Here is a 26,113-nt window from a genome sequence, read left to right on the forward strand (position 1 = left end):
GGAAAACAGGAAAGCAAGGTCAGAGAAATTACTAATACATTTCTAGCCCAGAACTCTGGTAATACTATTCTTAGATACCTTTTAATTCTTTAAACCTCCTCATTAGTATAATTTCCTATACCAAAAATGCTTAAATGAGCCCTGGGCCGTTCAGCAAGCCTGACCCTCATCCCCCAGTGCAAATGGCTGCTCATTGAATGCTGGATTCAGACCTGCAGCAGCGCTTGTGGTGTGTCAAAAGCCTTTCCTGGTCTTGCCAGTTGGAATTCCCATACTAGCCAAGCCAGGGTAGGTTTATAAGGCAGGCTGGTGGGAATTCGCCCCGCCTTTGTAAAAATGTATCAGCTGAAGGGAGGAGCGTTTCCCGAGTCTGATACTTTTGGGAGATGGAAATGGTAATGTGGATTGATTACTTAACAATTACTCAGAACAAATAATTTAAAGTGGTTTTAAAACTAGCTGTGACAGCACTGATTCTCACATAGTCAAATCCTGTGTCAAATACACTGAAACCTATGGCAAGTTAAATTTTTAATCAAACACTTGATATTATAACATTTTAGGTGAATCAATGAAGAGGATATAGACTTTTTCAGCCTTTTTTAAATTTTATTTTTTAGGAAGTATTAAAATAGTGATATGGAGTTTTACGTTTATCATTATTATTGGCAGTGCCTAGAGTAAGGCTAGCTCAAAAGTTTTCAACACAATTACAGCGAAAGTTGTCTCATTTAAAAAGGCTTCACTGCTCCAGCACAAATGTTGTAGTTGTGGCAGTCAAGGCTATAGAAGAAAACACTACTTAGGGAGATGTAATCCCCTGAAATAGGCTGATACTAGGTTTATTTAACTGGTCCCATACAGTACCCTACCATTTCAGGTAAAGTATTAAGCTTCAAGTAGGACTTTTATGTCAAATTTGTCTATTTTTACCTACGTAACAAGGACTAGAAAGAAAAAAAGCCCTTGTAACATCTAAATAGTTAAAGCAAAGATCCACATGTTAGGTACTAATTCAAAGTAAGTACTACTCCTCCAGAAGCACCCGAGCAGGGAAGCAAGGCAGCAGGAGCAGCACCATGCCCAGCCACCATCACCCCCTGCCAGCGACGTGGAGGGCAAAGCCTCTGCCAGCCAAGGTGACCTCCAAGGTACAGTGACACCCCCCTGGGTGAGCTGCACCAAGCCCAGGGAGGACTTGGTCTCACCCACACAGAAACCCTGCAGAGCCACCAGAACACCACCACCTTTACCATCAATACTTCCAGCAAGTAGCAAATCCCCCACCGTGAAAAAACATCTAAGCAAACTCTCTACTAGTCTTAACATTAACGATGAATGCATCCAAATTAATTTAGGAGTCTGAAATCAATAACGTTTACAACTTTGGGGACATCAATGCAGGTTTCTTCCTTTTATAAATACTGTTTACAATACCATGTGTATTAGAGGCAAATATTTAACCAAGAAGCTTGCAAAACTAAAGGTTTGTTTGCAGGTAAATATTTCGCTTGGTCCAACTAAAAATTTCTATCTTGATCTGTGCCACCTAAGTGAACTTCTAGCCCAGATCTAATTTGATGGCTAAGATCTTCCTGAAGGAACATGTTATGACATAAGCCCTTGCCTTAGCTTCAGTTATAAAAGGCTAAAGCAGAAAAAAAGAAGTTTTCCCTACTGACATCAAACAAGCTTTTTTAAAGATCTGATTAAGCTGCCCATCAGCACGGATATCCCATATGTTAAAAGGGAGCACCAGTTCTTCACTGCTCAATTAGGAATTTATTTTTAGCTTTGGCAAGAAATTAGTAATCGGACATACGTACGATGACACCTGTGCACAAAACAAAACACAATTAAAGATAAGGTAGAGAAGTTTCTATAGAAAAGCATATCACCATAGGATACTTATTAAAATAAAATAGTTATCCTCCGAAACCTCACCTGAAATGCCCTCCTGTTTGTACAAAACCTTAATCTCCTTCAAATAAAGCAAGAATGAGCATGTATGGTAAAAAAAAAAAATAAATTCTTTCTGCAGGTTAATCTCAGGATTTTTCTACTTGTTACCACTGCAAAGTTGCTAAAAGCCCTCAAGGCAAGGAGCTCTCAAGGAGGAGGTTAGAAATTTCATATGAACAAAGCACTTGTTGATTCTCCATCATACCAGTTTCTTATCGCTGTAAGTTTACTTGCCAGCCAACACACATTCCTCAGAAAACTTTATATAAAGGTACATTAGGTTTAATGATGTAAGTAGGAATCAAGTTTTAAATCAGCAGAATATTACACTGTTAAAAGTATCCAAAGCCACATTTTCTGTTAATTACAAATGTTGTCTGTAATTCTTATTCAGCAAAATCCTGTCTTGTATCAAGATTTTAGTCAAAATTATTTTCTAAGATGCAGAAAAAAATTGAAGCAAACACATGCATTGAGAAAAGAATATATTTCTTGCACTTTATTCTGCTGGATTTCTAGAGAAATCTCAAAGGTAAGTCCATCATGCCACACTCACTTCTGAAATTCAAGATATCCCTCAAGCTCAAGTCTGAGACACTTCTATATTTTTTACAGACAATCACATAAACGCTTGCTAAAAGCCATTAAAGTCAATAGAAATATCTTAACATAAACCTCTACTCATCAGTAACAAAGTTGCAAGTTATAGCCATTAAAAAATGCTGACCTTTTGAATTTGCTTCTGACGATAAACAGTTAAACGTTAGCCCTTTCTACCGTAAAAATCCTTGCAAGCCTGCAAAAGACTGTATGAAGCACTTGTAATTTTAAAATTTCCAATTCACCCTCGCTTTTCCCCCTGAGCACTGCAACATCTTGAATTCTAAAACGAATGCTTTGAATTCTGAAGCAGATAAAGGACAGTGCATTACTTAAAGTGAGCAATGTACACCATAGCAAGGTCATTCCTTTCTCCCACTAAATACACATTAAATACCTTAAGGTTTGTTTGTTTGTTTCAAACAAACTTTCATGTTGACCGCCATATTTTAGGCCAGAAGTGTAAGTTTTTCTGTGCAAGATGCTGCATTCGTATCAAAGCTGCCCGGCATGAATTAGCAAACAAAGAAGAGCTGCTCAGGGACGTTTCTTTCATTCGCAGTAACTCACTTCCCCGCCATATAGAAAAGCAATGTATTTCACCTCTGATCTGATTTGTTGCGGGGGGAGGTTGTTTGTTTGGTTGGTCTTTTTTTAAGACCTAACTCGTATACTTTTGGTTGATACTGCTAGTATGCTGCGATTTACACTCACAGAGAGACTGGTTTGACAGCAGCTGTTTAAAGAACGGAAATATGTGGTGAAATATTCCATTTTTACGATGACACTAGTGAAAATAAAGGGGGGACGGGACACGTAGTTCTGAGAGGCGAATACACGCCTCGCACCCCCAAAAAGCAGAGCAGGCGCACGAAGCCGCGGCAGCTGCAGCAGTGAGGCACCTACTCTGAATGAGCCTTTGCTGCCTCCTGCCTGAGAGGCCCGCAGGCTGCCCGCGCTCCCCGGCGGGGGCTCCCTCTTAACTTTTCCTTCGGAAAGCATAAACCCGAGGGGTGGAGATGAAAGAGGGGACGCACAGAAGCAGCTCTTTCCCCGAGGGCCGCGAAGGGTCTCCTGCACAAAACTCCTCCCCCGCTCCCAGCTGCGAGGCCGGGCCGGACCGGCCGGCGGGACCCAGGCTGCCGCAGGGGCGCCCACGCCGGGAGCCTTCTGTCCAGCAAGGATGAACTTTGTCATTATCCTCCTGCCGTTTTCTCTGCTATCCACATACATCAACATTTTATTGAAGGTTTTCTTTGTTTGTTTAATTTTCTCAAGGTTAGGATGCTGCCCGGCAGCGAGCCACCTCAGCCTCTGAGTAAGCGCACCTTGCCGGCTGCTAACGAGGGCGCGGAGTTAATGTAATCACACAGATGAATGTTTACCCCGGTATTTACTTCTAAGATTTCCCGTTTTCCCCTGCAGAGAAAGGAACTGGTGAAGGCGGGAGAGCGGGCGGCCACACTGCGAGCGCCCTGACAGGTCGCCGCGCCGCGGCTCCCCGCCCGGGGCAGGCGGCAGTACTTTACCCGTGCAGAAGCTGACGAGCGCCGAGGGGTCGCAGGCGGCGGCCAGGCAGGGCAAGCTGTCTTCCATTCCTCTCACCGCGGCGGCCAGCGACGCCCCGGCGGCCCCGCCGCCCTCCCGGCGCGGCTCAGGGGGAGCCCCCGCGCCCCGGCCCTGCCGGCATGCCGCGGGGCCCTGAGGAGAGCCTCCCGGGCCGGCTGGCCCGCCACGAAGCCCCGCCGGCGGCGGCCCGTCCCCGCCGCCTCTCCCCGCGGGCCCGGCGAGAGCGAGAGGCTCCGCGGGGTGGGAGAGGGACAAAACTCGGCGGCTGCCGCAGGGAGTGGCCAGCCCTGAGACGTCAGCCCGCCGCTCGCTGGGCGCCGGCGGCGCTGCGAAGCGGCCGCCCCCGAGCACCGCGGCGTGGGTGCCCTTTCTGGGGGAAAGCGGGGCTCCCCGACCTGCTCCCACGCAGGAAACCGGCGGCCGCTCACGGGCGGACGAGGTCCTGCAGCCCTCCCGCCTGAAGTGACGGTAGCGGGGCTGCGGCGCGGGCAAGGCGCCATCCCCCTCCGCGATCCCGCCGCGGGTGCCGCGAAGCACCGACGGCCCGTCTTAAAATGGTGACATGGACTGTGAAAAGCAGACGGCAACCGATCTGCCCTCGGTCTGAGCATACGGCAGAACCACAAATGACGACTGAAAAGGATTTTAAAACTCGGTCAGTTCAAACAAACCATTATGGTTCCAAAGCGTGTCTGTCTGTCAGTCAAAGCACAATGCAACGTGAAGGGTTCGGGGTGGGGTGGGGTGGGGTGGGGGAGGAAGAAGAGAGGAAGAGAAGAAGAGAGGGTGAAGAGAGGAAGGGGGTGGCTGTTTGTTAATATTATATTTGAATATTTTTCACATGACATCTTTCGAGATGAAAAAGCAATGACATCACTGGCAATATACTCGTATCCATTACATTAAAATGAAGCAAAATATCGTGGTTTAAAAGCAGTAGCTTTGCAAAGCTAGTGTCATATTCAGCAGAAGTGAACTCGTATTACAAACGCATTACAACCTCTTTAGCGTGATCGTGATTTTGTTCGTCTTGCAAGATGAAGCACAGCCAGATGAGAGCTAATGAATGCAACATGTGTTCATTCTTTTGGTAGCTGTGCCTGAAGCCAATTGGCAGAATGACTACAGCAAGATAAATACCAAAACAAAACTATTTGTGAATATGTAACTGCATATATTTTGCCTCATCTCTCCATCATACTTCAAATAGTTTATTGTTTTCAAGCTTTGCAAGCATATTAAATAACTTTGGATTCAAGTTTTGATTTCCAGACAACGGGGGGGGGGGGGGAAGAAAATACACGGGGGAAGTCCGTGTCTCCATTCAAAAAACTAGGAGGGGCAGCGCTTTCCACCCTTGCAAAGGAATGGTTGATAAGAAGGTTCATAACAACAGATATAGTTAAGAGAGCACACAAAGGGGTTTGTATGTTTTCACCAGAATTATCTCTACTTAATTGCAGCTGTACCTTCCTTTTCCAGCAGCTCCTGACACACACTGGAAGAATCAACCTCTGAGGTGATTTAAAAAAAGAGAAAGGCAGTCAGCTGAACACAGCTCTGCAGTATGAAGCCAGCCAGACAACTACTGTGATTAATAAAAGGACGGGACTAAGAAACTGAAGAGTGAAAGATGAGAGAGGGTAAAAGGCAAGGGCACACAACTAAGGAAAGGACCCTAACTAAAGCCAAGGGCCTTGTCACACAGCCACGGCACCAGGACTGACCAAGAACTCATGTTTCCTACCACTATGTTGCATCATGTCATTACATTAAACAATCTTCACCGCAAGATGAAAGACTGAGTCTTACCTTGGATGGGTTGAACACACTGAGTTATTTGAGGCACACAGACATACATTTTGGTATCCCTTAAAACCTAACATCCTTCCTAATACAACTATGAAGCTTTGAAAGAAATCGTGGGCAGAAATCCTCCATGAGGCCAAACAGATGTTGTACATGCTGGTAAAGACGGGCACAGAGAGCAGAAAAAGGCTTCATCGCCATTTTAAGTGGCCATTAGTGCTCCGACTGATGACAGATTACATACAACTGGCAGAAAACATCCAATGCAGTTCAAACTAATAAAATTTTTTAGAATGTCTCATTTTTAGAGTAAGTAAAACACTTTGTATAAAAAAGGACCTCCTACTGTACTAAAAGGATATGATATACTGATTATTTCCAGGTATCTATGACCCTGATTTTTAGTTCTAAGAAGAATGGATTTCCTCAGCAGAGGGAAAAAAAAAAGTTGCATTGGGGCAGTGTCTTAAACAGAGCTTAATGCCTGCCTGCAAGAGCATGTAGGGTGAGGCAAAAGGAACCAAAGCAAATGTTAGAGCACCTTCAGAAGGAGCCTCTGAACACTAACATTTGAAATAAGATTCCAGATGGCCCACTGTATACGGCTCACCCTGAAAATGGCAGAAGCGGTTTCCATCCACCCATCACCTCTTCCCTGCTGCGCTGAGAGCTGGGATCAAAATTCCTTGACTTGCCTTTAAATCTCTTATGAAAGCCTTAACTCCTCATTAGGATTTTTGAGTCTTCTAACTCTGGCCTATACCTGTCCTTCGAAGCAACCTATCTTCAACAGTGATATACCTCTAACCTTTTCAGGCTTGGACAACTTCTCAGGCTCCTCTTCCCTGCTGTTATTTAACCTGAATGGTGGGCAATGAGGAGAGACTCCTCTTAAGTATTTTAGGTAAGCACAAACAATGAAAAACTTACTTAAAGTATGGCACAGACCAAAACAAAACACGTGTGACACAGGCAAGTAGCCTTCGCCCAGAAAAAAAAAACCTCTCAGAAATGGTGCAAAGTACAATGTCACACCACGGGGAAAAAAAAATCCAACTCTCTTCAATCTAACATAATAAAGCAAGTTAAAGATCAGGAATAGAGCCACGCACATTATACAAGCACAGAATATTTTGTTTGTCCCCAATATACAGATATTTAGGAACATTACACGTGTGGTAAGAACAGTAGATGTCTCAAAGACTGCAGCAGCAGTAGTCAGTATGAACCTATGAAAGGAGTAATTTTAGACACTTAGGTTTTCATGCACCAAAAAGCACTCCAACCCACATTTTTAAAGGGCAGGAGCGAACGGTTTCTCCAGCTTTTGAAGAGAGCCGCAGGAAGACGTGAACTCTTTGGAGTCATCACTTCCACATGAAGAGGAGGAACCGGCATGTCCTCTGCCCTGTACCCCAATCACTGCCTTTCAGTGACCCAGATGCAGCCAAGGAAACTGGGGGTTTCCCCCTCCAAAGCCACTGCACCCCCAGCTGCACAAACTGCACAAACTGCAGAACAGACACCTTGTCCCCAGGATGCCTTTAGTAATTAAAAACCAAAGAGGAAGATTATCTATTGAGTTTCCTTGGCAAGCGATTCTGCTACCAAGAAAATACCTGCAGTTACATGGAATTTGGAAAAAGTCTAAGCCTGTTTTCACAGAACAAGAGTCTCTTCATCTCCTTCAAATTTAGGAGGTTGCAGATCCAAGAGCTGCTGCATGAGGCAATCGCCTTATCTTCCCTTCAAGCATTACTGGAAACTCGCCCTACTGACCTTTCCTTCAGAAAACCTGTAGCCATAACTGTACCTAAATATAAAGCAATAACTGTACGGAGACTAGTTTAATGACTCTCTTGCTGTTGTACTGCAAGAGTGAAGGACTAATTAATTCTGTTTCTTCATATGTATAAAACTAATCATGTTTCCACTGGCAAACAATCCTTCAATTACTTTGCTTTCTTCTTTCTGACAAGAAACTGCAGCAATATTTCAGTTGGCAATTAACCTCATGGCCAAACAGTATCACCTTTCAGCAGCTGCATGCATCTCTGTTCAGTATTACCTTTACCCCATGGAAACGAGAGAATAACAATGACTTCTTCAGTCACTACCCAGTTTCTAAAGACTTGAAACCTTTTATTCCTTTTTCCTTGGGGGGTGGTGGTGGGGAATTCCCTTCTGAAATCAACAGACTGTTTTTAAAACCAGATTTTATCTGCAATCACCTAACTAGCACAACAGATCAAAACCATTTCATCAGATGAGACAAAAACAATTAAGCATAGTTTTAAAATACACCCTTTGGTTAAGGATGCTCATTGCATCAGGCCCGTTTCCAGCAGGAGGTGTACAGAGGTTAGTAGGCTATGAAGGACAAGGGCAGCCTCGCAGGGTCCAGCGCTCCCATTAAGACCTGTGGGATGCAGCAGCCCCTGCTCGCTCCTCCTCTTCACTCCACGTGCTGGCCCTGTAATAAAACCTACTGACGTCCCATTCTCTGAAGCTTTAATACCAAGAGTGACAGAGGACAGGACCTTTGGCTATGATTAAGATCAGAGCTGGCATATGGCAGCGCTGCTGCTAAAATAACCATCCCTGCCCTTCTCCTGCATCCTTCCCATCCTCGCCCTGCTCCTGCACAACCACTCGCAGGGCTGTGCAGGGAAGCACCCTGGGGAGACTGAACAAGCTGAAAACTCATGCATCAACACCAAAACAGGAAAAGTCACCAGGCCAGTTGTATGGTGTACGGAACAGTAAACCACGCAGCAGCAGGGAGGTGGCAGCACCTGCTCGAAAGAGGCAGGAACCATGCCCGCCCATCAAGAGCACCTCTGCCTGTGATTACTTCAAGTGATTGTGAAACAGCTACACTTGTAAATCACCTTTCATTGCCAGAAAACTGAGTGAAACAAGAACTGACACAGAGGAGTGAAGTCCCCGAGTGAGCAGTGCCAGGGCAGCACCTGGCAGAAAGCACACAGCTGTGCCAGGGGCCCTTCCCTTATCACCCCTCCCAGACTCTAAATGGAGCTCCTTCGTCCTACAGGTGCTTTTCTCAAACAGAGCTAGCATGCAGAAAACATGAGAAACAATAGGTGTACATCAGATCTTAAAAGCTGTCCTGAGGCTGTCCTCCAGAACTAAGCTATACCCATGTCTGTGCAGTCAACCATCCCCGGAAAGGGATCTGAATGGGGAAATTTTTTTTTTGCCCAAAACCACATTGTCTAATTCAAAAAAGAAAACCCGTAACAACACAAACCCCTCCAAATGCACATACATATTTTAAGAATAACCACCTGAATGCCTTTTTGCCAGGTGGGTTTTCTGCAGCATCAGCTGCTTACTCTAGTTTGCAGCAGCAGCTGCACCAGCGTGACTGAGGTGGCAGCAGGCTGATGGGGAGAGTAGGAAGCGTAGCAATGTTTAAGGCTGGTATTTCACAGAGCATAACATCAAACCACAGCTGTAGCATGCCTTCCGCTGCCTGCCTGGAGCACTTGCACAGTAAACTGCTTGCAGCTGATTTCCTGCCTACCCATTAAATGTAATATGGAAACAGCCAGCGAACAAGATGAGAATGTATTAAATCTGAAACACAGCCACAAAAAGGTTCATCCTGCAAATTTTATTTTGAGCATATGTCCCAGACCACAGTCCAGACCATGTATACTACATGGTGGCCCACGAAAATGCGCAACCCTGCCCGAGAAAAAGAAGAGTCTGAACAGCAGCATCCTTGTTAGGTGCAGTCTGTATTTTTGTGGAGATAATCACAGTTTCATCTCTGGTCAAGAACCTATGCAGCTTCAAACACAGCAGTTTTGCATAAGTGATATTTTTAAAACTGCAAGTAAATCACACAAGGTTGTTAAATATGAAGCATTTCTATTTTCTGAAAGCGATCCGCAAAAGTTTGATTCTTAATAACGGCAACTAACTGGTAGTCTTAACTCATACCAAAGCTATAGTTATGGACTAGCTACAGCTAAGTAACTGCTGTCTAATCATTTAGCTCATGCCAACAGAAAGGAAAATGTTGCTTTTGCCACAAAGAAATGGGGAAACAGTGGGAGAGAGACCAACTGCAAACGTGTTTTCTAACAAAGCACTTTCAAAATAAAGTATCTACTTCTAGAAATATTACTGTGCTTAAAGAGTTGCGTATTCTTTCAAAAAAAAAAAAGATCAAATGTCATTCTTGCATATTGAAACATCTCCAAATGTTGGATGTTTCCACCAACATATTTCTGCGGTGTTGACTATTTTTACTACTTTTAAGAGTAGCAAAAAATAAATTAAGTGTAGAAAACCCTTAAGAATTTGAAAGAAGTCCACTGTTTATAACAGAGACCAGGGAGTTTCTAATTTACCATCCACTTTAAGACACTGCAGAAGTAGAAAGCCTCTACAAAAACACAACCAGGATGAAGGGACAACCCTTCACACAAAACTAGTTCTTACTGAGGATGTCCAGCATGGGACTTGTGGACGCAGCAAGGGCTTGCACAGCAGGTGACCCGCTCAGCAGCACATTGGGACGACACAATCCCTGCTGTGCACAGAAAGCTACTCTGTGTGCAGCAGATCCGGATGGGAAACACATCCCAGAGGGTGGCTCAGACATAACCATGCGTCTTGGTATGGCACATAAACGGTGGGGGGTGTGGGGTGTGTGTGTGGGAACCACAGACGCTAGTCTGTCTTAATCTAGATGGCTAAGAACACCTTTTAGTTTCCAGATTTAGACCAGGCTAAGAAGGCTTCCAGACTTCTGCATACACCAGAAGAACCCAGATCTTCCACCTGAGGGGTGGGGTGATCATCTCTACTTGTGACTACACAGCATAAACACAGTATCTCCAATTTAAATATTTATCTAGTACATGCAAATGCGATGTAGGTGTCAGACCTTAAACTATTACAACACTTCAGAGTCTGACCTTATCAAAAGATCATTTACAGCCACCCAGTTTTGACATATTATATAACAGCTGTACAGTCCATAAATTAATTACCGTTCTGATAGCACAGACTACTAAACAAACTAGTTTATAGGGAATCTGTAGAGACAGTTTTATATCCACGTCATTCCTTTAAATTTAGTTGACAGCAAATTTTGTACTCTCAGTAAAATGGGTCACAGTAATAAACATCATGGTTTGTTTACAAATATAGGATTGAATTGTTGTGAAATCCTCAGGCAGGCCTTATGACCTATGCTGTTGGAAGAACACAGAAGTTTGGTTTTTTTAAAAAGAGAAATATGGAAAATCCTATTTTCTTCTCTTGTTTTTCAGTAGTGTTCTCAGTATTATATTTCAGCTTCACTTTAAAACTTTGTGAATATAAAATGGGATGAACAAGCCACACTATTTCCATGAGTTGTTTCATAAAAAATTGTCATTAGAAGGAACCAGTTTGGTTCACACTAGAGGTCAAAAGAGACCTTTCAACTAAGTCAGCAAATGAAACCTGCCAGACCAGAAATCACACTTACTTGAAAGTGAATAACATTATTGACACTAAATTAGGTATTGATTTCCAATTTATTCTTCCTGAAGGAACTGTAAAAACTGACACAACTGATACTTTTGCCAGCCTCTCTGGAGAAAAAACAGAGGACAGTAAGAGACAACAAGCAACCCACCATTTTAATTGGTAACTCTTTCACAGGTCAAGACCAAGGTTAACTTCTGACTACAGAAAAGTGTGTTGATATTGCAAGAAAAACCATTCTATAGGTCAGGAAAAATAATTTCTTCCTCTGGATCATCAATCCTATTATGACAGCTAAAGGTCAAAGCAAAGAAGAAAAAGGCTAATTAGAAAGAGAGAGGGGAAGCTCTGGGGTGCAGGGGTAGAGGTCTAACTGAATTGACAGCTTAAACAGCTGTGGTGTAGACAAGCACACACCATGCTATGGGGAAAAACACCACACAATAAAAACTGAGAAGGTCCTTGATGGCTTTAAGAAATGCAGTTGTATCTTCTAAGAATCCACTTTACCAAAGCTTCAGAGACCTACTAAGGTCAGAAGCAGCAGCAATTTGATGGCATCATGTTACTTAAGAGGCATTTTCATACACTGCAAAACCACCGGCCCTAGGAAATGGGGATGGTTAGGGCAGTATATGATCATGCTCGCGATGTCCTTACTTCACCATGAGAAGCTACTGCACTCCAGATCTACCTAGTCATCTTCAAGTAATAAGAGCTGGAAAACAAGAGGACAATCCAAAACACACTTAAGTAGCAACTTTAACAGTAATTTAATCAAGCCTCAAATGAAGAGTTTACCAGTCTGTTCTTTGAGAAGGATGAAAGTCCATGATCTAAGTGAATAAAATACCAGAGATGATGGGACTACAATTAAAAGCAACTTCACTAACAGAAGAGACAACAGTACTGACTGCTCTAAAATGCAAGGGCTTAGGATAAGAAATAATCTACGTATATTTGCATATGAACTAAAAGAATAAAAACTATCCACACACACACCCCTTTTTTTTTTTTTAAATACAGACTATGACAGCATCTGTATTTTTCTTAATACAAGAGGGTATCACCAATCCATGAAGTCAATAGGCTTCATGTAACTAGCTGCTTATGTGCACATTTGCACAATCAAGACTGATACAAACACAATTCCACGACAGGATTTTTAGACAGAAACTTGACACGTACCTTTACACATAGCCTTTTTTTTTTAATCTAAGTTTTGGGGATTTTTTTTTCTCTGTGTGTTTCTCTTTTAACAAAGTTCTAACCTACAGACAACCTGAACATACAACTTTGATTTGAATTACATATTCCCTATGAAGTGGACTGTAAACACTTTTCCTCGTATTAGCTGGTATAATGTTTAAAGGACTCCACAAAGACAAATGGAGGATCACAGAATTGCAACTGCACATGGCTACACAGCTTTTAAATTATGGACATAATAAAGCACCATTATATTTACAGTCATTATATTAACATCATTATATTTACAGTCCTCCTTTCAGTACTTAAAGGAAAGATGGAGACAATCTTTTTAGCAAGGCCTGTTGTGACAGGATAAGGGGTAATAGTTTTAAACTAAAGGAGGGTAGATTTAGACTGGATAAGTTAGAAAGTTTTTACACTGAGGATGGTGAAGCGCTGGAACGGGTTGCCCAGAGATGTAGTTGAGGCCCCATCCCTAGAAACATTCACAGTCAGGCTGGACAGGGCTCTGGGCACCCTGATGTAGTTGCAGATGTCGCTGCTCGCTGCAGGGGGCTTGGACTAGATGACCTCTGACTGTTCCCTTCCAAACCATGTTTGTATGACAGTCTATGTTTTTCTTTTGTATTCCAAATTTTTAAAGTAAGTGAGACTCGATCTCAAGACAGTCTGGAGATATAAAGGATGTCCAAACCTTAGTAAAGTGCTCTCAATTAGTTACTAAAAATAAGATTTATTTTTTTTAAATCATGTATACCATAGGCCACATCTCACCACTGAAATACTCAGTCCAGATACAAGCCCCAAGCCTCCCACATTCTTCCTTTTTCTATCCCTAAGCCAAAAGAATTGCATTGTTTTTAAAGTTTTTGTCTTAACAAAGCTTCAGAAGACAGACTGTAACAGTGATTTATTTATCAACAAGTTTGTAATCAACACAGGAGCTTCAGGACACTGAGCAACTGACAAAATTATGTTTTCAGTGTAAGTTTTATTTAGTAGAAATGTTTTGCCTGCTACCTCCACAAACAGGAAGATTCATCTATTTTCTTTAAACAAGTGCAAGAAACTAACACAACAGAGCCTGCAGCAACATCTACTTGAAAGTAATAAACCTGTAATGCTGGACATCTTATTATATTTCTCCATTGGCTGTATTTACAACATGAATATGCTTTTGCTATTTCCAACATAAATTAAAATCCTTCTACAGGAAGGCATACACTACCAAATTATATTGCAGGACACCAGAATTAAAGGAATGGCATTAGGTAGCAATGAGAAGACAGGCTAAAATACCAAGGAAAAGAAAATTCCAGGCCCTTTTTCTGCAGTTTTCACTACATGTTGTACGTTTCTTTAGGCATGATTTGATGATGCATTCAGTTTGCGAGGTAAGAGATTTGAAGCAACCTTAGAGGCATCATCCAATCAAAAATACAGGTTCTCACTCTTCTGACAAATCGCTCAATATTCTGCCACCCCACACGAAAAAAAATATGTAAAATTATACTACAGCAACCAGGAATTAATGAAGTATTGCAAGTCACCTATGCAGTTTTCCTACACTTGAATAGTTAGGATATTTACATTTTAACATAAATACATTTGTATCTCAAAACTAATCCTTGAAATAACTGCTTTGCATTTTTGTCCTGTCACTACCTCCTTGTTAAAAAGTGTCTGTCACCCTGCAAGGTGGCTCACAAGGAGGCAGCCCCTCCCAGGCCCTTTAAAACAAGGTCAGGAGAGAGCAGTTGTGGATTGCAAATGACTAATACTTCATACCTTTCAAGATTTTCTTAGCAAAGGATTTAGACCTCAGTCTTTTTCTTTGCTAGTCTCTTGACAGAATTCAAATCACTCCTTTTGTTTCACCAAAGGAGAAGTATTTAATTTAATGATTAACTCATTTGATGGGTAATCAGGCAACCAATTTTATCTGCTTCACTGCTACCAAGTGGTCAGCATTACCTTCCATTAAGGCAAATTACAGGTTTTAAAGCATACCTGCAATCAGAGGAAATCAGTTTATTCTTGTAGCATCCTCAAAAGCTATGGAGGATATGTGCATTGGAGGGAGGTGGGGAGAAGAGGATTAAATTAAACAACAATTTGGAGGAAGCATCTTGTTTTCTGTCTCCACTGATGAAATCAGGTCTATGGCATTAAAACCTACATGAAAGAACATGACTTATTTGCACTGCCTCCTTCCTTTTCTCATTTAAAAATCAATTGCTATCCTTAGGCACAACAGACATTGGAAGGAACAAACTAGCAAAATAGTACACTGCATTTGCAATCCGATCCTCATTGCCCACCCCACAAGCCGTACAAAATGATCCAGGGGTAGACTGCATCCGACACCACTGAGCATGGACATCATGTGTCAATGTCAACATGTGATGAGCGTTTGGTCTACAGAAAACTTGGACACTTATTTTCTTTACAAATAAAAGCTTCCTGAATCTGTAGTAGCAGTAATTTTTAAAAGTCAGTTAGCAAAGTCCTCCACTCTACAAGAACATATTACTGATTTTCAAACCCAAAGCCACACCTTGGGCTGTCTGTATCACACACACATATACATGGTGTGGAGCACCTTGATGCAGGTGGGGAGAGTGCGGTGGCTTTCCAGCACAGGTCTACTCTCCTACAGACAAGGACGGAGCCAGGTACCGGCTGCAGGAATAGATTCGACCATCCCTGAAAACACGCCAGGAAATGCTTGCAGATAACTTGCTTTCAAGGTACCACTCTTCAGTAAAAGGATCAGGGTGGAAATAACCCTTACTTGGCACAAACCTCAAGTCAGGAGTTTGGTTCAGATCATTAGCAAATCAGCAGTTTAAACTAGATTCACTGTTGGAATATTTGATTTGGTAATAAATTTTTAGATCCTGCTGCACAATTTTGCAGGAAGGAGTTTGCCTGGCAGCTGCAGCACTGGGCAGAAGGAGGGCACAGCTCTGAACAGAGACCACCTCCTAAGTGGACAGGCTAAAAATCAGTGATAAACTCCGGCTGACTGAAAAGGGAACCAGGACTCACCTCAAGACTGTTATACCTTTTACTCTGCAACAATTTAACGTAACATGGCAATTCCAACAAGTTATTAAAACAAGGCATCCTCATAGATCCAAAAGTCTTTTGAAAAACAACATTTTAATAGTACTATACCTAAATAGGCTTTGGACAACCTGGACTATAGTTAACATTATACAATACTGCCATTCCTTCTTTTATAGAATCATGATCCCAGTGAAGGAGTATCAGAGATACTTTCATAAAAAGAATGGCTATTAATATTATGACTCTATCAGTTTAAAAAAATCACTTTTGCAAATTATTCAAGTACTTTGATTTCTTATACTTGTTTTGCTAGAAAAGCAAAATGTTTAACAAAATCATAAAGATGACAAAAAAAAATATGCTGACTTAATAGAATTCCATAGAAACAACTACTTTAGAAAAACCCCATGAAGTAGGACCAGCACAGGATTACTGACTTGCTTCTTCGCCAGATGAATTCCACTAATGTGCATTGAAAATGTTAGGTGAGTCTACGTACTAAAATTATTTTGTATTATATAGTAATATGTTATGGACAGTTTTGCCTCCTAGGAGGCTGTAACACCTGAACATTGGTCCACATCAGTTAATTCACTATTAAAATCTGAAACACTAGTTACTACTAGAGACATTTGCCTTAGAAAATGTCACTGATGTGTCATTTATGTTTTAGCTCTATCTTCAGTAGAAAAAGTAAGGTGTTGTAACTGAAGTTTGAAAACTAAATATCTTTGGAGATAATAATAGAAAAAGTCTTCTTTTCCCCCTATAGCTTGCTGCCCTAGTATTGTTGTAGACACCACCCCTCATGTTATGGAATAATAGAAACTAACTCCCCAAGCAGGGCATTCAATTTTTCAAATTATTTTTTTTTTCAAATATTCCATTGTTTTGGGTTTTTTGGTCATCTTATGTTTGTTAATTCAGGGATTTTTTTCCTTACTGCTCCATCCCCAAGATATCTGCTTTTCATGCTTTTTCCTTTTGAAATCTTGAGGGCTGCTAACTTCCCAGCTTTATTAAACAAACAGAGATCCTCCTCTTTGTACTTCACAGCTTCATCAAGAGTGTCTTTAAAGAAAATCAAACTTTTGAAACAGTCACAACAAAGTCATACCCATTAGCAGTAGAGCTGCTGCTGATGTTGAAAACCCAAAAACCCACATCAGGAGCTACAGAAAGCCTCCTCCTACCAGGAGGATTGCTGGAGTTCAATCCCTGAACTCAGCTCTTGGTAAAGCTCACTTCAGTTTGGCTTACTAGAACATTCACAACAAAAAAGAACTTTTAATTTTACTTTTATGGATCATAGACTGTCCCAATGCATGCTGATCGTATCTTCTACGAACAAAGCCAGGATTTAATTGCACTGGAGCATTAAGCAGAGAGCCTTTAAAACTCTTTTTTATTTAACCTTTCTAAATTGCAAGTAGCTGCCTCAGAAAGGACCAAAGCATGTGCCATTCTGCAAAATAACCTGTAATCGTATATATGGGCAGGTACCTTTACAAAGTACTTTCAAAACACATAACTGATACGGAAGAATTATGAGTTTGCCTTTCTAACCTGAAAAAGAACCACATACCTTGATCTAAGCACTGCTGACATGTCTGATTATTCCCAGCACAGTTAGGAGGGGCTGCATATAACAGCAAATCCACACATCTGAATTATCAGTGTAAAGTTCTTGAAGTTTCAGTTTAAGCCAGATAAGCCTGTGTATTTTTTGCTTCTATTCATTTTTAGATGCATGCCAAAATTTTGTGCCCACTACAGTTTTATAATTCCTTTGCAGATCATGAAAACAAAGCAGTAAAGCATATCAATGAAAACAAACTCATGACTTTTCCATATTAAGGGAACAGTCAAACTTCCAATCCACTGTACAAATCTAGCAAAGTAGTAATTTATTAGCCATACCCAACAACTCAGAGGTACACTGCAGTATTCCAGACGCATAAAGTAAAAACCCAAACACAAACCACATGAACACAGATCACCCCACAAACACTCCTAGACTCTCTTAGTGATAGGATGGATTTCTTTACTTCAGACAGTATTTTGTTTCCGAAACCCTGCACTAAATAAGGCCCTTCCTAAGGTGAGCACTTGGCTGCAGTGCTTTTCCAGCAAATACAAGGCAAGGGCTATTTCCAGCTCCATGACAGATGTGACACACACCAGCCCTTACAGCCTTCTCCAAAGCAATGATGATCTCCTGGAAGCACCACAGAAGGAGACACCACAAACTCCCAGCAGCGCTCACACCAAGGGTCTGTCTCTGTTTCCAAATTCCTCCAGGGACTGCCTTTAAATAATGCCACTAAAACTGCTCCTCTTTGTCAACATGCATGAAGGTTGTAACTCCACAGCTCTGGGAACAGAAAAGGTGTGAAATAGGCATGTTTGACATGAAGCACCAAGCAGGAAATAATTTATGGGGACACTGGCAATGAGGGGAGAACAGAGGGCCAACAAAATACCTTTATTTCCTTTAAATATTTCCTCTTAGCTTATTTTTGCTTTTCTTGACTACTTAAAGCATAAATTATTGATGATGAGAACTGTTCTGAAACACTATGCTAAAAGAGGTGCTTACATATTTTGAAAGGATTTTTTTCCTTCTTAATCTAGTAAATTACTCTTAGTATTTCTGGCTTAGAAACATATAGCTTTAGTCCAGGGTTTCTCATAACATACACAATTCCACCTCCCTCTAAGCATCAAAAGGACAGGCAGAGAAAAGAGATTTAACATTTACACTTCATTCTACTCCCCAAAGGACTTTGATAAAAATGAAACTTACACCTGGATTAGCAAACATTAACAAGATTTATTTTTAATGCCTATTTTTTCTTTTTTGCCCTTCTCCCTAGCTCAAATGCAGGGTTGAAACACCTGGCACTAACCCTTCTTTTGTCAAGTGGCAAATAACAGAACTCAACCCTCAGTAACATTTGCACTTCCCCAAATAAAGACAAAAGGCTCCCCTTCTTGACAAAGTGGGACTTGGCTATAATAGTTCCTAAATCTCCATGAAGTTATCTTAAAAATAACCTGCTTACGGGTTAAACAGGTTCCTTAGTAATAGGAACAAAAAGATCCCACCTGCATAAAGGACACAAAAAAAAAAAGGGGGGGGGGGGGCTTCAAGATATAGCAGACTTAAGAAGTTATCACTCAAGGTATCCCAGATGAATTGAGCTCTCACTGGGGTAAACCAGCTGCACAGCCCAAAACCAACACCGAGCAACACACCGTGCCAGCTCAGTAGCACCTTAAACCACCATAGCTCTGAAGTACCTTAACCCCAAATTTAGTTTAAAACAGCTTGCAAATCCAATTTGCATATGTACGTATGCATGCGTGTATCTGATCTACAAAATCAGGCACCTGTCTGGCCCCTCAGCACAGCTGACTTAGGGTGTATAAAGGACAAACCTAACACCAAGGCAGAGAATGCTTACTGTAAAATGCACCTGAGTTTTAAGAGGTGCTGCATCTGTTCAGTGACCATAACGGAGAGAAGTACTGTGTTAAGTAAGAAACCAAAATAATATTCATAAATGAGTCGTTTCTGGGTTTAAAAGGTTTTTGAGACCCTTTTTCTGGTATGAGTCACTGGTCAAGGCAAGATTACACTAACATCTCTATAGATCTCTCACCCTGCCCCTTCTGAATCAGGGCATCTTTCCCTGTATCTCATGGCATTAATATTAAAAACACACTCACCTGTTAAAATAGCAGCAACAATATGCCCAGGGCTCCTTGGCTACAAAAGGTCTACAGAGAAGAATCAAGCCTGGAATTGTCCCCCAGCTCTGACAATATTAGGCAGAAGTCTCAACAGTTGACAATACTAAATGTTTTTAACATCGAAAACAGTATGAACAATATTACTGCACACGATGCAAAGATAAATCATAGAGCATTAAAAGAAGTTGTTAGGCAGGATATGTCCCACTTCCTTTTCCTCATCAAAAACTAAACAACATAAGTCACGGCTAGTTATTTCAAATGTAATCAAACCCTGCCAGACATCGAGGCTTGCTAATGCTTTCTCTCTGCCTGCCTCTCTTCACCATTAACTCAGAAAAATAAAGCAAACAAGCAAAATCCCACACCTTCTGCACACCCAGACCTACAGACCTGCAAACAACAGACCTGATGATGTCTTCCCCTTCTGGAACTTAAGTAAAACTATGCAAAACAAACAAAAAAGGAGTGGGAAAAGCAAGAAAAAAAGGGGGGAAAAAAGCACACAGACAGAACAAAGCCACAAAACCCCAGCAAGCACAGGAGAGGGTCTGAGCAACTCCTCAATGAAGGTGGCATTCAGAAAAGGTACGCCAACAAATACAGCAGATCCAGATGTACAAGTAAACTTCAACCAATCAAAGCTTACACAGTTTCACAGCATGATTAACAATTGTCACCTGAGCTTTAGAGAGGATACACTAACAACTGCATAGACAGTATGTGCACCTTCAAGCAGATGCATTACTGGGCACATGGAATTAGAAAAAAACTCAAGTCAATTATTGGACCCATTAGACAGTTTCTATGAGTCTTTCCATTCCTAAACCTTCTCATATCCTAAAACTGCAATCAAAGGTAAAGGGACCATGTCTGGAAAAAGAATCGTACAACTTCTTGGTTTTAGACAGCCACATTTCTTGTATGGCAGTTAAAAACCTGCCAGAATTTCCCCTACAAACATGTTTCCAGCAATTTAATCTCTCCCATGCAGTCTTCAGTCCTAAAGTTATAGTCTCCTGCAGAAAAGTTTTTTCAAACACACAAAAAATAATTCAGCCACACATTTCTCTTGCATGATGAATCGATTTTCACATTAAGATGACAATGCTAGCACTGGAGTATCCTGCTTACAGCAGGCAATTAAGAGATTCAAAAGAAAAAGTGTTAGGCTTGCAAAAGATGGGCTGTTGCCACATTATGAAATACATGAAATAGATTAAGAGAAACATAATCTCTGAGAGGTAGCCAATACTTATACAAAGGCTAAAATTGCCTGGTAGGATAATCAATGGGGGAGGAGAAAACATAAAGGAAAAAAAAGTACTAACATACACAAATCTTCATCAGTAGATTCACCCATCCATCAAAACTGACTAGTGCAGAAAGACTGAGCAGTTGACTGTATCGGCAAGTTTAAGAGCTCGACTGGCTGTGTTTTACTGCCATGGAGGATCAGACTGACTGCAGAATGCAGAACCGGCTGCTGTGCAGCACATGGGCAACATCTATCCTCTACACACCAACAGCAATCTCAACCCAGGCACTGAGGTTTTCAAGATATTCAAGCTGGTTAAAAAAAAATACAGGAATGAGGAAGCACTGCATGCCAATGAAATGGTTAAGAAATAAAGAACAGTTGAAACATAACAAACTTCTGGCAATTATCACTTTGGTAAGCAACTTGGATTTGACAAGAGATTTACAACTGAACACAGATTGTGGTGCACAGATTAACCTTCAAACACTGTTGATGGAAAGTGTGAACTCCTGGGAAACCAACATATTTTTAAAAAAAACCAAACAAAAAACCCTATTAATGTTAGCAATGGCACGGACATGATAGCTGAGGGATTCCTTTTGTCATCATCAGTCACAGGTCAACAGGGATGCTGTCTCAGATGCTGTCCACCACGCTGTTGGACAGGAGAGATGACCGGCAGTTCAAGCAATCACAAGCCAGTCTGGCCATTTCCAATCACTTCCCAGGAACATCTCAAACAGTATGGAATTTGGGAACAGCAAAGCTCAAGAAATGAGTGAAATTTGTTAATGGGGCTGATGAAGCAGACAAGTTTCAGAGGGTATTTGCATGCCAACTGGAATGAAAGCCGTTTCCACTCGTTGGGTTTGTTTTCCGAGCTAAAGAACAAATTCTGTGAGGAAGACTCCAGACTACCTGGATGAGTAAAACCTGACCTGTAATGTTTTTTAAAAATAAATCGGAAACCTTTTTCCCACAGTGAAAAAAAAAGCTTAAGAAAGAAAAGTATGTTTCAGAGGCTACAGGGCAAAAACAGAAGAGCAAAACCAACTGTGAGAAATAATGGGGACATCACTCTTACTATGCATCACAGCTTTAAAAGAGGAAGTAAAGGCAGCTACCTACACCCTGAGGTTTAAGAGGATGTTTAGGAAAAAATAAGCAGGAACAAACACCAAAGCAAATACTTTGCTTTCTGTTTTAAGAAAGGTAACAAATGACACACTGAAAATGAGAACAGGATAATGGTTATTACCACATACACTGTGGAAACAAAATTAGACCATTTACAATAAAGAAATCAGGGGTTCTGGATAATCTCCATCCCACAACACTGAAATAATTGGCATACACAACAACGACAGATATGCCAAATACCTTTACAAGAGGGAGGGGGAAAGGAAGTAGTTTGGGAAAGAAGGATAAGCAATCCTGGTGCCAGAAGCACACAAGCATACCTCAACAATACAAGATCTGAGCAAAAGAAATCAAGTAAATGTAATTGAACAGTGAAATGAAGACAAGGCAAATTTGATTTTAACTGGGTAGTTTGTTCCTCAAAAAAGGATAATACAGTGAACTTAATCCAGAGTTAAAGCAAGAACTGATGTGATACCTCATGCAATAATGTTTAAGGTATAGACCTTTAACATTTGAAAGATTAACAAAGCACTGGCTTGAAGACAGAAAATAAAAAGGTAAAATATCCGAAGAGAAAACCCTGTGTTCCTTAGGTTTTGTGAGATCAGGGTTATTAAATAAGTTATATAGTGACCATACAAAAAGGCAGGTATCCACTAATGACTTCTGGGAGACCAAAGATTGGTGAATTTGCTGTTCCTGAAAGCATCTCAAAGAAATGAGACAGTCTTTTGGGCTAGCTGGAGCAACACAAATGCAACAAAATTCAAGCATACGAAGTGCAAAACAGTTATGCATAACAACTTCTGCTATGATCTGGGACCCATTAATGGGAGATGAAGGGGAGAAGAGAGCTGTCAGAGAATCAAACGATCACAGGATCCATTAGCCCTTTTAACAGCTGTTCGATACCGATGCTTTGAGTAGTTTAAACGCATGCGGGGGTGGAGGGGGGGAAGGTATTCTTAGTAGAAAACCAGGATTAACTAATTATATAAAGTGGTGGTAAACCACTATTTGTCATTTTACATATAGTTGTTGTTACCTAGTCTAAAGCAAAACAAAACCATATACCTTCCCCCAAACCCAATTTAACTGAAGCAGGTGCAGAGGAGACTACTCCAAAGATAAAGAATGGAGAAAATCTGTTTTAAAAGGGGAGCTAAAGCACTTGGGATGCTCTTGACTTGCAATTACGTGCTGAAAGCAACACAGTTCTGTAGGTGTGTCTTGTGTAAAGCAGGGTAGACCTCACAGGAGAAGGAAGGCATGTTTTGAGGGAAAGCTGAGGCTGGTCCCAGTGCAGAGGATGGGAGTGCCTGATGAACTGGATGGGGCAGATAAGGAGCGAGAACTGTTTCAAGACAGAATCTCAAGTATGTGAGGAACAAAGGCAACCCAAGCACTCCTGGTGAGGCTTCAGATGTTCAATCTGACCAACTTCCTAAGAGGCAGTTCCAAGAAGGTTCATTAATGCACCACATACTATATTATAGTATTTTAAATTCTGTACTGATAGCTTCTGCTGATTATCTGAGAGACAGAAAAAAGTTTCTCCAAGAACCCACTGTCTGGCTCAGGAGTGGAAGGGCTCCCACTGCCCTAAAGCAAGAGATATTACTCCAGCTGGAAAGATGAAGGGCAAGCTGTACTTCAACATGAAAACAAACTTCAGTGGGGTCTGCATGGCACCTCATTCATATTTTTACTGCTGTTTGAGTGAATCTTTCCTGGGTCAGACTTCTGTAGCTTAGATATGGTCTATTCCTCCACTCATCTAGACATTTACATTTAGTACATTCCTTGCTGTAACAGGGATGTAGGAAACATCTCCGACTTTTTTTTGCTGTCTCCCTAGGGCACATTACAGTTTATTCACTCTTTCAGTCTTTTTATTAAGGCTTTAAGTTTGTTAGAACACACGGGAAGATGGAGCAACAGGGCCCATCTAGATTTATACTTTTCTTTTTTCATGACTGTTTGGGGAAATTGTCCCCTTCAGCCCTCCATTCCCAAGTCAGCTGTACTTTAATAGTCCATTACAAGAGGAGAAACAAATCTTAATATTTACTTTCTGTGGAACTATCAGATAAACGCTGGGTCTATTTCTGTTCTATTCATATATTCTCCCACAATTTCCATTACAAGGTATGCACTAAGCACTTTGACAAGTTGTTCCCCACTGCTAAAAGTCTCTGTGCTAAAAGGAAAAGGAAATATTTATTCAGGTTTTGGTTTCAAACTGAAATAAGTTTTCTAGATTAAACTGGAATCCCCCCAAACTTACCTCTGTTGCAAAGCGGGCTCACAAGAGTCCAGCAGCTCAGACGCAAACTCTAGATGTTGCAAAGTGAATTTTAATCCCATTTTACTGGGAACATCTTTGGTTTGTTTAACTGTCCTGGACTACCCATGAAACCTACACTTCTAATTCTTTTGGTTAGAAATGCCTCATGGTAACTTTTGTTCTCTTTCCAAGTCTGCACAGCATCCAGCTAACAGGATTACCTCCACTGGGTATAACATACAAAATACAGTAGCATCTAAAATTAATTCTTAATCATTAAATTGTAAAGATCTTGTTTTCATATTCTTGGTAAGGCATAAGGCCTAAAAAGGATATCTGTATGATACTTCAGTAGAAATCATATGCATGCCCAAAAATGATTGTTTTTCAGCAAATTTATGTATTACTTTGCATGTATCTTACCTCCAATCTTACCCTCCACTTGAAAGCATGACCATATTCTTCTAGCAAACTAGACATCTTCCCTCCAACCCCATTTCTACTACTTCTGTTTTCCTTTTTTTTTTTTTTTTTAGACGATTTCAGCTTGCCATACCCAATAATACTTTAGAGTAGTTAGCTTTGAAAAATGTTCTCTTCTCCAACTTGGAAACATGTCTGCACCCTATTTAATAATGAACTTCAGCTCTCCATCCTTAGTTGTTTTGAATTTTTTTTTTTTTTTTATTGCAAAGGGGGCAGGTAGGAGTGGTGTTTGGTTTGGTTTTTAATAAATTATGTAATAGTAAGCTGTGAAAAATGGTCTATAGTTGTCCAAAAGCAGCAGGCTACTGTCAAGTACAAAGCAGTAAGATGAACTATGAAAGGAAGAAAGTGCATGACTGATTCTGATTTTAGCCCTCCTCAATGGTGACTTTACAGCCAATAAAAGAAAAAAAACTATAACTAAGAGGAAGAATAAAAGGCAAAAGTTACATTAAACCTTCTTTAGCTTTTTTTTTCCCCTCATTCTTTTCTATGTATAAATGGTGAGGTCCAAACCTCACTGAAAAGCCTGGTATATAAGAAAAGATATCACATGCACGTAAGGACCTGAAACTACAGTCCTACAGTTGTTATCCTGTTTTATATCAGTTTATATTCAAGTGTTGCTGTTTGCAGGTCATCAACCTGTATATCACATTTCTACTGTTCAAAACCTGATACAGTAAACAAGGAAACCAAAAAAGCACAAGTAGTTTAATAAAAAAAAAAAAAGGAAAAAAGATACTTTCCAACTGCAGAGGAATTACTTTTTCTCTCGCTTTTAGCAAAAGCACTAGAAATGTTTCACAAAACTTTCTTCACAGAGCAGCAGTGGCTATTTTGATGGCTTTGGTGAAAGAAAAGCATACAGACAGTATGCAACCTATTCAGAACTGTTCAGACTAATATTTCTCTCTTGCCACCTTTCTCTGCCTTGTAAGAATGTAGTTAGTCCCACTTAGAAGAACCCTGTCCTTCCCTTCCCCTCCCCATGGGAACACATGGTTATTTTGACTGCATGTTAACACATTTGGTCTGCTATAAATTGATTTTGAAAATATACTACAGCAAGTTAATTCTTTTGGGGGATTATATGCAGGCAAAAGCAAACACGACAACCACACACACACAAACACACACACAAAGTGAAAAAACTCTTCCCGAACAAAGCTGTTGGTTTCACATAGCAGTAAGAAGAGAAGGAAAATTCACTTGATACCCTGAAGGTGTTAATAGAAAACTGATTTATAAATTGTTTTGTTCAAATGCAAGGGGCTAAATGTGGGGTTTATTACCACCAGTGGTTAAGTATCAGCACCATCTGAAACTCACTCAAGCAAGCATTCCCATAATTTTTTCCACCAACATAATGAAGTATCCTTCAATTTATACCCATCTGGCACCCGTATGAATGGCAGATACATCTCATGCGTAAGAAACCATTTATA

General features: G+C 41.0%; 1 protein-coding gene across 6 annotated transcripts in view; it reads right to left on the reverse strand.

Annotated features, from left to right (window-relative positions):
• Positions 1 to 26,113, reverse strand: part of EML4 (EMAP like 4) — a 162,205-nt gene that overhangs the window by 91,058 nt on the left and 45,034 nt on the right. For 2 of the 6 annotated variants that reach the window (XM_064446133.1, XM_064446129.1), the window contains exon 1: positions 4,092 to 4,394. The exons of 2 other annotated variants lie outside the window; for them this stretch is intronic. In XM_064446133.1, coding sequence (XP_064302203.1) covers positions 4,092 to 4,158 — 67 coding nt within the window. In that variant the 5' untranslated portion in view covers positions 4,159 to 4,394. Of the gene's footprint in view, positions 1 to 4,091; positions 4,680 to 26,113 lie in introns of those variants that run through there. 2 more of the 6 variants (XM_064446130.1, XM_064446134.1) reach the window with 2 other exon arrangements.

Source organism: Phalacrocorax carbo, chromosome 3 (genome assembly GCF_963921805.1).
Source record: "Phalacrocorax carbo chromosome 3, bPhaCar2.1, whole genome shotgun sequence".
Classification (NCBI taxonomy): domain Eukaryota; kingdom Metazoa; phylum Chordata; class Aves; order Suliformes; family Phalacrocoracidae; genus Phalacrocorax; species Phalacrocorax carbo.